Genomic DNA, 13,609 nt, shown 5'->3' with positions numbered 1-13,609 from the left:
GTGATTGTGTGATGTTTTTCTTTAAATATGTGTTTGTAGAGAGAGAGAGAGCGAACCTAACCCTTAGGGATATATAGGGGTTAGGGCCTCTCTCTCTCTCTCTATATCTATATATATATATATAGATATTCAAAAGGTATGTTACCAGTAATGACGCCATGAGTCACAAGTTCATATATGGTCTAATCCCTTGAGTTTATTAGTCACAATTATAGTGGTTAGTTAAGTTGTCCACCCAAATTTTTAAGGAGAGAATGTGGATCCCATGCTACATGAATTGGTATTATCACCTTTGAGAGGAAGAAAGCCTCCCCTCTTCATTTGAAAGATGTTATGTTTGTACCTGGGTCGAAGAAGAACCTGATCTCTATATCAGTATTGGAGGATAAAGGCTATGATGCTATATTCAATAAAGGGAAAGACTTTCCGAGACACATAGCTACTAGGAAAGTGAAGTAGATTGGAGTTCAAGTCAAGAACCTATACAAACTTAAGGTCATTCACATACAAAAGAAGCCTTCTAACAAACTTGCCCAAATGGATACCGTCATGCCCTTGCGAATTTATTTACTCTTCAAGCTTGTCAATATATAAACCAAAAAGGGTAGGAGACAATGGGAAACCTTGCTTGATCCTGATATCACTTCTAAAACTTTCAGAAATGCCTGTTGAAGTTCTAATTTTGACTTTCACCTCTTCATACAAGTTATGCACAACTGCTCTCAAATGCCTAGGAACCCCAAGTTTCTCCATTTTGTGCCAAAGTTTATCCCCAGGAACCGTGTCAAAGGCTTTTTCGAAATCAACAAAGCAACAAAAAGCTTTTTTCTTTTTCTGCCAAATTTTTTCAATGATGTGCCTTAAAGTTATACCATGATTATCTGGGGAATGTTTAGGTCTAAAACCTGCTTGCCCTTTAGCACGTTTATCTCCTTTTTCTGCCCACTTGCTGATTTGTTTTCTAGAATGCTTCCAAATAACTTTGCAAACAAGGGGTTTATCATTATGGTCCTATAATTAGAGGGATTATTGACGCCACTGCTCTTGAAAGAAGGTATTACTAGACTAATTGTTCAATAATAATTACTAAGATACGAGTATACATAACATGCAATTCCAACTATTTTGTGAAAATGTTATTATTATATATCATTGTGTTATCAAGATAAATTAAATATTAAATATATATTATATTAAAAGTTATTGTTAATAAATAAATAAATTAAAATATTGTTTTTATAAATAATAGTAAATTATTAAAATAACTACATAATTTCTGAATTCAGGGTTTTGTGATCCATATTACATTAATAAGAGTCTTTTTGGTAGAAATCACATAGGAGAAATTTTTTGCCAAGGCATTTGGAACTAGAAGGTGATGTAGAGACCAAAAGATCATATAAGGGCTAGTTTATGAAAATATTATCATTATTAAAATATTAATTTTCATAAACTGACCCTTATATGATCTTTTGGTCTCTAGATCACCCTCTATTTAATCTTGTGTTATGATCTACATCTTCGTCTGCTCCTAATAATGAACCACACTAACTGGTTCGAAACCGTCAGTGAATAATTTCTACCAAAAAAAGACTCTTCTTAACTACATAATTTCCATTCCATTATTATTATTTAATTTTTTTTTTTATCCATTTTCGTTTTAAGTCTGTTTACAACTCCAAAACTTTTCTTCCAAACGTAGTTGTAACTAAACACGCTATTAAATACCCTGCGTAAGGACGATAAGTAGCGAAAAATGCCACTAACCCTCCCTGCAAAGGGTGATAGGTAGTCAAAATCAAAGGTCGAAGAGCCAAATATTTTGACAACATGGCAGAGGCAATGGTAAGTGGTCGCCTACTATTGGAACATTTTGCAAATCGTCTCCCTGTACTAGAAGCGTCTCTTCCTTCTCTCGTCCAAGTGAAGCGCTCCCCGCAAGCTCCATCCGACGTGTCAGAGCTGGACAGGCTACGAAATAGCTACGAGGGAGAGCCGTATGTCTTCCCTGCCACGTGGGTGCCTAGCTGGACCGATGCCCTAGGGACTAGTACTGTGCTCGAAGGCCTACAGAGCCTCTTGGCTGGTGTTGTCCAAGTAAGAATACCGCTTCGTTTCAAAATTCCATCATCAATCCATGATAATTTTCTAGAATCTTGATCATGTTAATACTATTTGGGTTTGCTTTCTGTTAACTGGGAAGGCGCAGGGTGGTTTTGCATTTTACTATCTAGCAACTTCACTCAATTGCACTAAAATTAAGTTGGTAAATCCGTTATGCAGAATTGTTTTCTTAGTGGTATATTCATTCAATTGCAGAAGTTGCAAGATATAGTTGACAGGCTGTTGTACTGGGATGGTTTTCTTTTAAAATTATTAGATAAGTCTTCCTTGACTATTAAAATTTGTCATAAGACGTAGCATTGAGAAAAAATAAAATTAGGCTGCTAGGGCAACCACCCCTCGCACTACTTCCGTGGCATTAACGAACCGTACTTACAGCCAGTAGAAAAAAGCCATAGTCTAACTGTTATATGTCAGGAGTGAGTTTTTTTTGTTTTTCAGTTAAATTTGTCTGAAATTCTGCAGGAATTAGTTCGCATCAGAAGTTCGATCTGTGAACTCTGTACAATCGATTCCCAGAGTTTTTCAGGGCGCTGAATTTATTTATGCATTAAAAACAAATTAAAAAAAAAAAAAAGATCCGACCGAAATTGTTTTGCTGGACAACACCATAGAAAAATAGTATAACTGATCAAACCTAAAATTTCAATGGACCACTTGGGACAAATAAAGAAGTCCAGTAGCCAAAATTTATTAGGGCCGCTGTGAAGAATACAAGCAAAACAAAATGGATTTTGCTCCCAGATTCATAAAAACAAAAAATCACGGGGCAGCGGGGATCAATTCGGGAGATGGAGGATTGTCCTTGTCATTGTTTCTTGGACCATCCCAACCCTTGCTATGCCACTCTGGATCTGGAGTATGTACTTACCAACTATCATTTTCCTCCTGCAGCTAACGACTTCTTAGATTGTAGGAACTGTTAGCTCCCAAAACTGCTCTGCAAAATATCAAGCGCTTCACACTAATCATGGCAGCTCTGGTGCCATCCAAGACGCTTCCCACTGTCACCACATCAGCTCTCCTCTCACTTAATCTAAGGTTTTAAGCTCAGGGAAAATGACAGCTCAGAAGGCAGGGAGTTTGCAAGTTTAACTTTTGAATAATGGGCTAGACCTTAAAGGATTGGTGCCTAACCATTGGGTGATGGACTTTCTATGCAACAATAGAGGTCTGAAAATGGGAACAGAGAAGCTTAACAGAGGAAACTACAGATCCTGCTAATAAAATCAACCAGATTCAATAATATAAAATTGTAAATATTCAAAGAAAGCACTCTGATATGCAGAATTTTTTTTCTTGTACATTCATCCATTCACAACAAGGCAATTTACCTCTTTCATTAGAAAGATCATGATTCATGAACCATAATTTCAGATGCAGAATAAGATAGACCATGACACGTTCTACCGAGTTTTGATTCCCAAAACATAATGAGGGACAGCAAACAGGCACAACATTAACCCTTCGTAATCCCAAGCTATCAAGGAAATTACACATGAAAGATAGAGAAGAAAATTTTGCTATTAACTACAGATAGAGAAGAAAACTTTGCTATTTACTTCATATTGCAGCATCAATACAGTCTTCCTATTTATAGATCTGAGTGAGGATGAAGACGCTACCATCTTTACATTATTCCTTGTTGAAATTCTGATGTTCTATGCTGTTACAATCACTTAAATCCATAATTTCTTTATGCTGCAAAATAAGTTAAGTAATTGTAGATAGAACATAAACCATATAAACCATATGCACAATGGAAGACAACCAATAATTCAATGAGACACAAATAAGTTAGATCAATGACCAGGGCAAAACCCACAAGGGGAAAACCCAACTAGATTCTTCTTCTATTAGAAATCAATTGTTCAGCAGAGATACAAAGTACAATGAGAGAATGAAGAAGTTCACCCAAATTTGAAGAATATCTCTGATAGTAGTCGTTGATGCAAACACTGAATCACTTTGACTCTCCAAGATATGCTCTTGCTCTTCAAGTCTCTCTCTCTCTCTCTCAATCTTCCTATAGACTCTCCAACTCTCTCTTTCTCAATCTTTCTCTAGACTCTCCAGCTCTCTCTTTCTCAAGTTTGAATTCTCCTTTCACAAGCACAAGTAAGTGTGTCAAGTGAGGATGAGAGGCACAAATATATAGGAAGAGCAAGGAGGTCGAATTCATGAGGGAGTAACTCCTATGCCTTGAGGAGGAGTTACAGATGCCAAAATAGGAGTGTAACTTATGCCATAAAGGAGAAGAGTGTAACTTATGCATTAAAGAAGTGTAAGAGGGCGTAAGATGCGTAAGAGCATTAAAGAGAGAGAGGAGTGAATCCATTAAGAGAGAGAGTAACATATGCATTATTTGAGGGGACTTACATATGACATGATTGAGAGACTTGAATTTCTTTTTAATAATGATAATAATAATAATAATGATGATTAAGTCCAAATTGAACTATTAGTATTGATTGATGGTCATAAGGGATTTTCCATCAACAATACTTGATTAACAATTGATGCAAGGTGATTTACTATTTTTGCAAAGTCATACTTGAGACTTAGATTTTCTATTTTTAGAAATTCTATTGTTAGACTTTCTATTTTTAGAAATTCTGTTTTTAGACTTTATATTTTTAGAAATTCTATTTTTTGGACATTCTATTTTTAGAAATTCATCCCTGAGTTGCCAATTTTCAACACTCCCTCTTAGCTAGGGAGGAATTTCTTTTTGCAATAAAGATCTCTGCTTTCTCTGCTCATCTTTGTTCATCTCTACTCTGTATCATCTGGAACAATGATGTCTCACCCTAATGATGAAGAATCATCATAGGGGAGATTCATCCATCACCCTTTATTCACTTGGGGGGAATGCCACTTGCTAACACACGACAAGGATCTCGCACAACCAAGTCTCATCTCTGCTTGGGGGGATCCACTTGTCAACACATGACAAGGATCTCGCACATCCAAGGCTCATCTCTGCTTGGGGGCCTCCACTTGTCAACACTTGCAAGGTTCTTGCACATCCAAGGCTCAACTCTGCTTGGGGGGATCCACTTGCCAACACATGACAAGGATCTCGCACATCCAAGGCTCATCACTGCTTGGGGGATCCACTTGTCAACACATGACAAGGATCTCACACATCCAAGTCTCATTAAATGTCAAGTGGTGGAACACCTGCATCCTAGACAAGTCACACAGACAAGTCTCACTACACCTATTGGCCAGATAGGTGGCTCTTCCCATGTCCTAGATTGTGGGTCAGATGCATACTAAGGCCTACTCTTGTGGCACACACTACACAAGAGGTCCCTCATCCTCAGGAGCTTTTCGGCATCATTCCCTAATCCTGTGAGCTCTGACAGGGGGGAAAGGTAGCTCAATGTTCTCGATCAGCTGTGACCGCTTCCTGGAAGGGTCACGTCCATAAGTCCAAGTTGCTCTCTAAAAACCAAGAACTTTCCTTTCGGTAAAGGCTTGGTAAGAATGTCAGCTATCTGATCATCAATCACAATATGATGGAGCCTCACTGCTCCTCTCTGCACCATATCCCGGATATAGTGATATTTGATCTCAATGTGCTTGGACTTGTCATGGAACATAGGATTTTCTGCAAGACGAATCCCACTCTTATTGTCACAATATATAATTTTTGTGTCTAGAACTTGCTCAAATAGCTCTCCAAAGAGCTTCCTCAGCCATACTGCCTCACAGCTAGCCATGCTAGCAACAATGTACTCAACTTCAACTATACTCAGTGCAACAAACTTCTGCTTTCTGCTCATCCAAGAGATCATGGCAGATCCCAAGCTAAAGCAGCACCTAGAAGTGCTCTTTCTATCAGCAGAGTTACCAGCCCAATCAACATCAATATATCCATGAAGTCTTACATTTTTAGCAGTATATCTCAATCCAAGATTGATGGTCCCATGCAAGTATATCAACACATGCTTTGCAGCAATCTAGTGTGCATGTGATGGCTTAATCGTATTAGCTCAGAGTATTGACCGCAAAACATATGTTTGGTCTAGTGTTCACTAAGAACATTAGTGCCCAAATCAATTGACGATACTCAGAAGGATATGCTAAATCAGGACCTACAACTTCACCACATAGCTTCTTCAAATTCATTTCCATTGGAGAATTCATGGACTTGCATTATGTCATACCAAATCATTCCAGTAGCTTGACAACATGTTTTCCTTGAGAAAGGAAAATCTCACCAGGTCTCTGCCATACTTCAAGACCCAGAAAGTAGTGCATCAAATGAAGATCTTTCATTTCAAATTCAAAAGCTAACTCCCTCTTACACTAGAGGATAAGAGGTTCACCATCGATCATAAATAAATCATAAACATATAATACCAAAATCAAAAGGCATACTTTGGACTGTCTTGAAGTAAAGATTTGGATCAACATTACTTCTAGTAAAACCAAGCTTCATCAAGAAGCTACCAATGCAGGCATACTAAGCTCTTGGAGCTTGCTTCAAACCATATAGGGTTTTCTTCAGTCTTAACACAAGTTTTCTGGTCATGCACTTCAAAGCCTTGTGGTTGCTCCACAAATATTTCTTCCTTGAGGAAGCCATACAAAAAAGCAATCTTCTCATTCATTTGGTGAAGGGACTGTTGTTGCACAAAGTGTCTAGGCATCGCGACAACGCTCAAAGTAAGGGCTGTCACTCTAATCCTTACTCCCTCCGTTTAGACTCTCTCTTAGACAAGTCAAGGGGGGTAGTCCCTAGGGTGAATGAATGAGGGTAGCCTGTGGAACACAGACTCTAGGAGACTTAAAGATGAACAACTTGATGAATGTAAACAAGTCCTGGTTAACCGAAATGGATAAATATTAATAAAATAAGACACAACCACAAGATAGAAATGATTATAGACTAGTACCTTTATACTCAATTAACCATAGACTAAATAAAAACAAGTTATCCAGAGCAATTTATAAATGTGGCAAAGCGACGATCATGAATAATTAAATGTCAACGCCCAAAACCTTATCACGCAAGATATTCTAGCAATTAAATCTTGTGAAGAATTATGAAATTTAAATGCTAAGCAATGATTCTAGATTTAAAATGATTTTCATTAATAACCCAGATCTAGAATAATTTATCATTCTCCAATAGTCAATGATTTTAAAACATTAATCACACTTGACAATAGAGGAATCACTACCACGAAAGGACACCAAGGACACTGTCAGGCTGCCTCAGTTAATTATCTACTGAGGGTCAACCATGCTTTAGAATGGGATTCGCTCAGCTGAGTAAATTCGTTTTTCTAGAATTATATTTCAGAGGTGATCCGCCTATGCTGATGGTGTTCTGACCTTCTAGCTTTAGATTCTATCCTAAAATATCCTCGCTCCGCCCAAAATTAATTACACACTATCCATAACCTGCCTCAGAAAACTATGGCACAGGGAATTTGACCCTCTCAGATCCAATCCAGTGCCTCAAACTTCAACTTAGAGTTCGACCTCCCTAGAAATATTTGCTCATTGTTGTGCCAAAACAGAGACATGAGATAAAATAATTTTACCAACTAGGGTGGAATCTTTCACCATTGAAAGGTCTCAAATGCTCAGAGTTAATGCTCAAGAAACAAATGAAATGATCCACACTTGATGCCCAAAATGAATTCAATCCTCTATTTATAGATTTTCTTGAGGGATTTCATCTTCTTAAATGATTGAGTAAATCTTACTCAAAATCCCAATTCGGGGTTTTTTGTCCAACTTCCCCAAAACTTGCCCAACAATGGGAACCTTGGGTTCTTTTCCTCCTTTTGTGGACTATAGCCTACGAGGATGGATAGGCTAATAAGTCCCATTTGTCCTCAATTCGTATAGGACATTACGCACTCTCTTATCACTCACATATCTCTCTCACACACACGTGTGAAGCAATCTAAGAAAGAGGCCAAAGTTTCTAAGGAGCTAAATTTTTGAGACAACCTAAGTTTTCAACATTGTGATCTCTACTTTCTTTTCATGGTTATTGGTTGAATTTATGAAGTGTGATTTGTGGGAAAAAAGAGAACTATAATATATATTCACAAGTAGATACCATAGTTCAGAAATAGTGCTTGTATCCATTGCACTCTATTTTTCAACATGGTATCATAGCTTTGGTGAAGCAAGGAAGTTGAAGATCACATCTAAGCCTATGCAAGGAAATGAGCTAATATCTGTCTGCCAGCAAAGCTAAAGATTGAGGCACCTTAGATTAGGGGTCAAATCCAGCATAAACAAGGCACAAGTTCACAAGAAGGTAGGGGCATTGATCAATGCACTAAAGAAGTATCTATGCTCGAGAATTGTGAAATATAATTGTAAGCAACTTTGTAGAAAGCCCTAATCTGAATTACTGGCTTCAGGATCAAAGAATATAGATCAAGATCAATCCCCTAAATCAATCTCTGCTAGAGTCCGAGAAACCTTAGGAATGAAACTGAATTTCTGTGCATTTGTGGTGTAAAATCAAAGTTCTTCTAAGACCTCAGATATATCTTAGAGGACCAAAAGCCTCAGAGAGTGTCAAGCAATTTCAAGAAGCTAAAGGTCTATCATCAGGAAGTTTAGAAGCCTTTATCTCCTGGATATTTCATGTATCATTAGAGATCAATATGTAGATTGTGCATATGACAGTCCAATCGACCTAGTATCTTTTGAAAGAGCAACCCTAAGAAGAAGAAATCTCTGTCAACAAGCAATCTTTTCTTCGATCTCAGAATTATGGAAAATTTGGAAGTGTTTGTGAGCACACTACAACAATAATAAAAGTTTGAAGTCTAAAGACCTACTATAGATGTCAAGTAACCTCAGATCAAACCTTAGCCTCAAAGTGAATCTCAGTCTATTTGAAGGCCGAGAGTCTTCTAAAATAACCTTAGAATACTATTTGTTTTGGTGACTAATATTGTTGTGATTTGATTAATGTCTCAAAAGGCAGTCATTGGAGCAGATTGTTCTCAGTTTTGAGCATAATGATTGTTTTGTCCAAGGCCAAGGATCTTGACTGTAAAGTGACCATGAGGAGATCATAACATAGAAGAATATTGAACATCATTGAATTTGTCTATAAAGGTCTTGGAGATGCCTGGATACTTTCTTGTAATTAAAAGCCTAGATGCATTTGCAATGAATTCAAGCTTGATAAAGGTTTCCATGCATAGCATACCTTGTCTACAAGAAATGGTCCTAGCACAATCTTGTGATCGTATTTCTATCATTCCACTGTAAAAATCCATCTACAACAATGATCTTTGAAGGTCTGGAATCGAGTCCCTTAATCTCATAAGGATCCGAAATGATGTCACTCTGAAAAATGCTAGCAAAGTCATCCTTTGTGAAGTTCTGGAAGGCATTAAGAAAATGTCTCAGTTTGGACTGATATATCAGCCTGAAGTATCCTTATGAACCTCATGACCAGTAAGAACTGATGCTACACAATGTTGAATTAGTCATGGGAATTCAGACCTACAAGAAGAACCATAAAGCTAATGCTTTAGAGTAATGACACCTCTATTATGCAAGCTGTGGATCAGATCACAACCACATAAGGAAATTTTGTGACCTTTGCTCAAATTGAAGTATTGAACATATGCTTTCTTTGAAAAATGTTACTATGTCATAAACCCTATGTTGCAAATGATTGCTGAAAGTATATTTGAAGTATACCTTTGAAGAAATCCTACTTACAGTGAAAAAGATGTTGAACTGTCTCTTAAGAATCATGATGATATATTTGGAAACAAAGGGAGAAGTTATCATAAGATTACCTGAGCCCAAAATATCAAATTGTTGAATTGAAGAAGCCTGGCAATTAGCCTTGCAGAATCTAAAGATGATTCTTTTAAGGTCACTTAGTTGGCTCAAATATCTTGAGTTTAGAAGGAAAGGTTGGGCCCCTCTTCAAGCTTAGAAGTTCTAAGGCTTTCTTGATAAAGTCATTTGCAAACCCTGCACTATGACAGGTCAAGGACACAAATGACTAAAGACATTGAAGGTTTTATTGCAGAGAAAGTATTGATGCCATGAAAGATATCTTCCATCTACTGTTTAAGAATGATGAAGTTATTCTTTGTACATTGAAATGAAGGCCAAGCTCTTATGAACAAAATACTACTGCTACAATGATTTAGAGAAAGCAGATCATCATTGGACTCTCTTGATTGATTGTTGACAATGTTGGATATGTGAAGGGCATGTCACTTCTAGGATTCTGACATTTGATTATGAAATTGAAAATCTAGGGTTTGTAAACCCTAACAAGCAGCAAAATCTTGAATTGGTCGTTTCCACTGAAGATAGAAATCTTAGTTCATGCAAGGAAGATATGACATCATGATGACATTGTGGATGAAGCTGATGCAAGAAGGCCAAGATCAAGAGGGAGCTAACATTCTTCTCAAAAGTTGTTCTTCCATGGCCTCCTAGTGAGGATTGCAGGAATGTATTGAAGGTTTCCAATGGCTCTGGAAACAGAGGGAGAAGAAGTGGAAGAACGAAGCAAAGCTTGTGACAAAAGGATTTGTCCCAAAATCGAGATTTGAAGATTTGAGCTTAAGAGGGAGCAGGAAGATAAACAAATTTGAAATATGCTTGTCTGTTACTAGAGATGAGAGAATAGAAGATTCGTTGCGAGAGGGAGATCATGTTTTTGTGCCAATTTTCAAGACTTTGAAGAAATCTCGTAGGGCCCTCAAGGACAAAAAATTATGTTAGATTCAGAGGGAGCTCGAAATGATCATAGTAGAATATGTCTCAGATTAAGAGGGAGTTGGCCACTGAATGTGATCTTGAATTGATGAAGCTTGATGAAATCTTCTTTGCAAAAGTTTGATGATGATAGGCAACTGATTGGTTCTTTAATGAACTTGGTTTGAATATTTGCTTTGTAGTGAATACATTAAATCAGATGAAGCCAAAGTATGATCATTGGATACTCTTGTGGTACTGCTAATTATTGTTTGAAGTATGTGGCAGGAAATGAGCTTAAGCTACTGGGATACTCTGACTTTGATTGGGCTGAAAGTGTTGTCGATGAAAGGAGTACATCTGGCGGATGTTTTTGATTGGGCTCAACAATGGTTTCTTGGATGAGCAAGAAACAATCTTCCATGGAACTTAGTACTGTGGAAGCCGAATATATGGCAGCCTATGCAATTTGTTGTTTGGCTTTGAAAATTGCTTGCCAGAATGTTTGAGCAAGTGCTGGAATTGACCATGATATTTTGTGACAGTCAAAGCTGCATGGCAGGTCGAAGCAAATTGGTATCAAGTACCACTACATTTGTGACATGGTGCAGAAGGGAGCAAGAAAGCTTTAGTACATCTCCACTGATGAGAAGACAACTGATGTCCTAACTATGCCTCTTTCCAGAGGGAGATTTGTTTTTTTCAGAGATAAGTTGGGACTTGTGGAGCATGCCTCTCTGGCTGAGAGGGAGCAATGATTTTTCCTGCATCATGATATTCTTCCTGTGTCACTTAACCAGAATTAGGGATATCATCCTTGTGTCAAGTTGACCAGAATTAGGAAGAATGGTTTGAGAGATGATGTTCTTCCTGTGTCACTTTGACCAAAATTAGGGATATTATCCCTGTGTCAATTTGACTAGAATTAGGAAGAAGGTTTCATGGACAAAGATTCTTCCCGTGCCTTGTGTTGTGATCAAAATTAGGGATGTTATCCCTGTGTCAAGCACATTGAACAGAATTAGGAAGAATGGTCTGGTTGATAGACATTTTCCTGTGTCATGTGTTGTAACCAGGGATGTTGTCCCTGTGTCAAGTACATTGATCAGAATTAGGAAAATGGTCCTAGAGGTTGAGTTGTAGCCTCCCAACATCATGCTCATATCTCTTTCTTGAGAGAGCTTGTTTGATTGATGTCTCTCTGGTAGACTATGTATATGAGTACCATGATTGTGACGTATTGGTTGTTTGATGATGCTGGTAATGTTGATATTGATTTGATAATGATGCTAATCTAGTCTTGATCTTTCCTTAGAAAACTTTTCAACTTGTTGACATCTTGTTAGACATTATGAATACCTCCCTAGCTAAGAGGGAGTGTTGAAGAAAGTAGCCATGGTCGGTCTTCATAATCCTTGATGTATTTATAACTATGTAAAAACACGAAAGAAAATTAATTTTTAAATTAGAAGAAAGAAAATAAAGGAAATCAACAAAACCACCTAAATTTTAAATCCTTGAAAATAGCTCATACTCATGTAAATAACAAATTTACCATAAGTTACTAACCACCATAATTTAAGCAAGTATTTGCGTAAAAGATGGGATAAGGAACAAGATGTAAATAAATATAATTACTAGGAATTATTGCCTACCATTATTTACATGTTCTTCAACACTTTAACATATATGAGTAAAAATGTAAATGTGCAGACTTACTAGTGGTTACTAACCACCAAAATTTAATTTGCAAATAGTTTTGCCTCTTGGTCACTCTAAAATCACTATAGAAATACACTTAAACTTTTCAATTTTGCATTCGCTTATCACTCACATATCTCTCTCTCTCACATACATGGGAAGCAATCTAAGAAAGAGACCAAAGTTTCTAAGGAGCTAAGTTTTTGAGACAACCTAAGTTTTCAACAATGTGATCTCTACTTTCCTTTATGGTTGTTGGTTGAATTTCTGAAGTGTGATTGCTTGATGAAGATAAGAGAATTATAATATATATTCACAAGTAATTACCATAGTTCAGAAATCGTGTTTGTATCCATTGCACTCTAGTTTTCAACAAAATGAAGGTAATATATGTGACGTTTGGGCATAACGACTATAACTCCCACAATTTACAAGAGTATGATTATGTTTTAACCCCTTTACGACATAAGAATTACTTTTTTGCCATTATGAACTTGACTTAACCTTTGTTACTTTAAAGTTTAACTTTTTACTTATGCCCACAGCTTCCCTTGACTTGGCCTATGTTACTGAAAGGTTTAACTTTTCACTTATGCCTAATACTTAGCTTCATTTTATATACAACGTGTTAGCAATGGTCACTATAGTGACTAGTCTAACATTATTGGTTTATCAATTTTTCATTTTCTTTCATTATTCTTCTTGTACCCTTCTTCTTGACTGTACAATCAAATTGTGTGGCCTAAATATGTGTAAAGACGAATCACTTACGTATAGTGATTGTTTGGATCTGGGAGCACACATAAGCACAACTCACTGGTCTAGGTGATTTATAATATAGATTCTATAATATAGATAGGGTGAGGTTGACGATATGATTGTTTGATTTAGAGGAGGGTATGGAAAGGGGGGTCATGAGACACTAAACTCTGGGTGATGTTGGATATGTGGTTCAACACCCTGTACTTGACGTATTTGTTACTGCTGCAGAGGCTTCAATTGTCAGTTCTTATCAGCAATCCAGAAGTGCTTGCCCTATCTTTTTATACAGATTTGTAAGGAT

The 13,609-nt window shown here is 37.1% G+C and overlaps 1 protein-coding gene across 8 annotated transcripts in view; it reads left to right on the top strand.

The window, feature by feature from the left end:
• The first annotated feature begins 1,714 nt into the window (after positions 1-1,714).
• LOC149170407 (uncharacterized) overlaps positions 1,715-13,609 on the top strand; it is a 217,089-nt gene continuing 205,194 nt past the window's right edge. For 4 of the 8 annotated variants that reach the window (XR_016259907.1, XR_016259906.1, XR_016259908.1 and 1 more), the window contains exon 1: positions 1,717-2,097. Coding sequence is in view for 3 of the 8 variants with exons in the window: in XM_089429011.1 (XP_089285137.1) it covers positions 1,831-2,097 (267 nt within the window). In the remaining 5 variants the exon portion in view is untranslated. Of the gene's footprint in view, positions 2,098-13,609 lie in introns of all 8 variants that reach the window. The other 4 variants (XR_016259909.1, XM_089429013.1, XM_089429012.1 and 1 more) reach the window with 2 other exon arrangements.

Source organism: Pinus tabuliformis, chromosome 4_2 (assembly GCF_031772625.1).
Source record: "Pinus tabuliformis cultivar Carrire ecotype Pingquan chromosome 4_2, CPIR1, whole genome shotgun sequence".
NCBI lineage: Eukaryota > Viridiplantae > Streptophyta > Pinopsida > Pinales > Pinaceae > Pinus > Pinus tabuliformis.
This window is presented reverse-complemented; position numbering and strand designations above follow the sequence as displayed.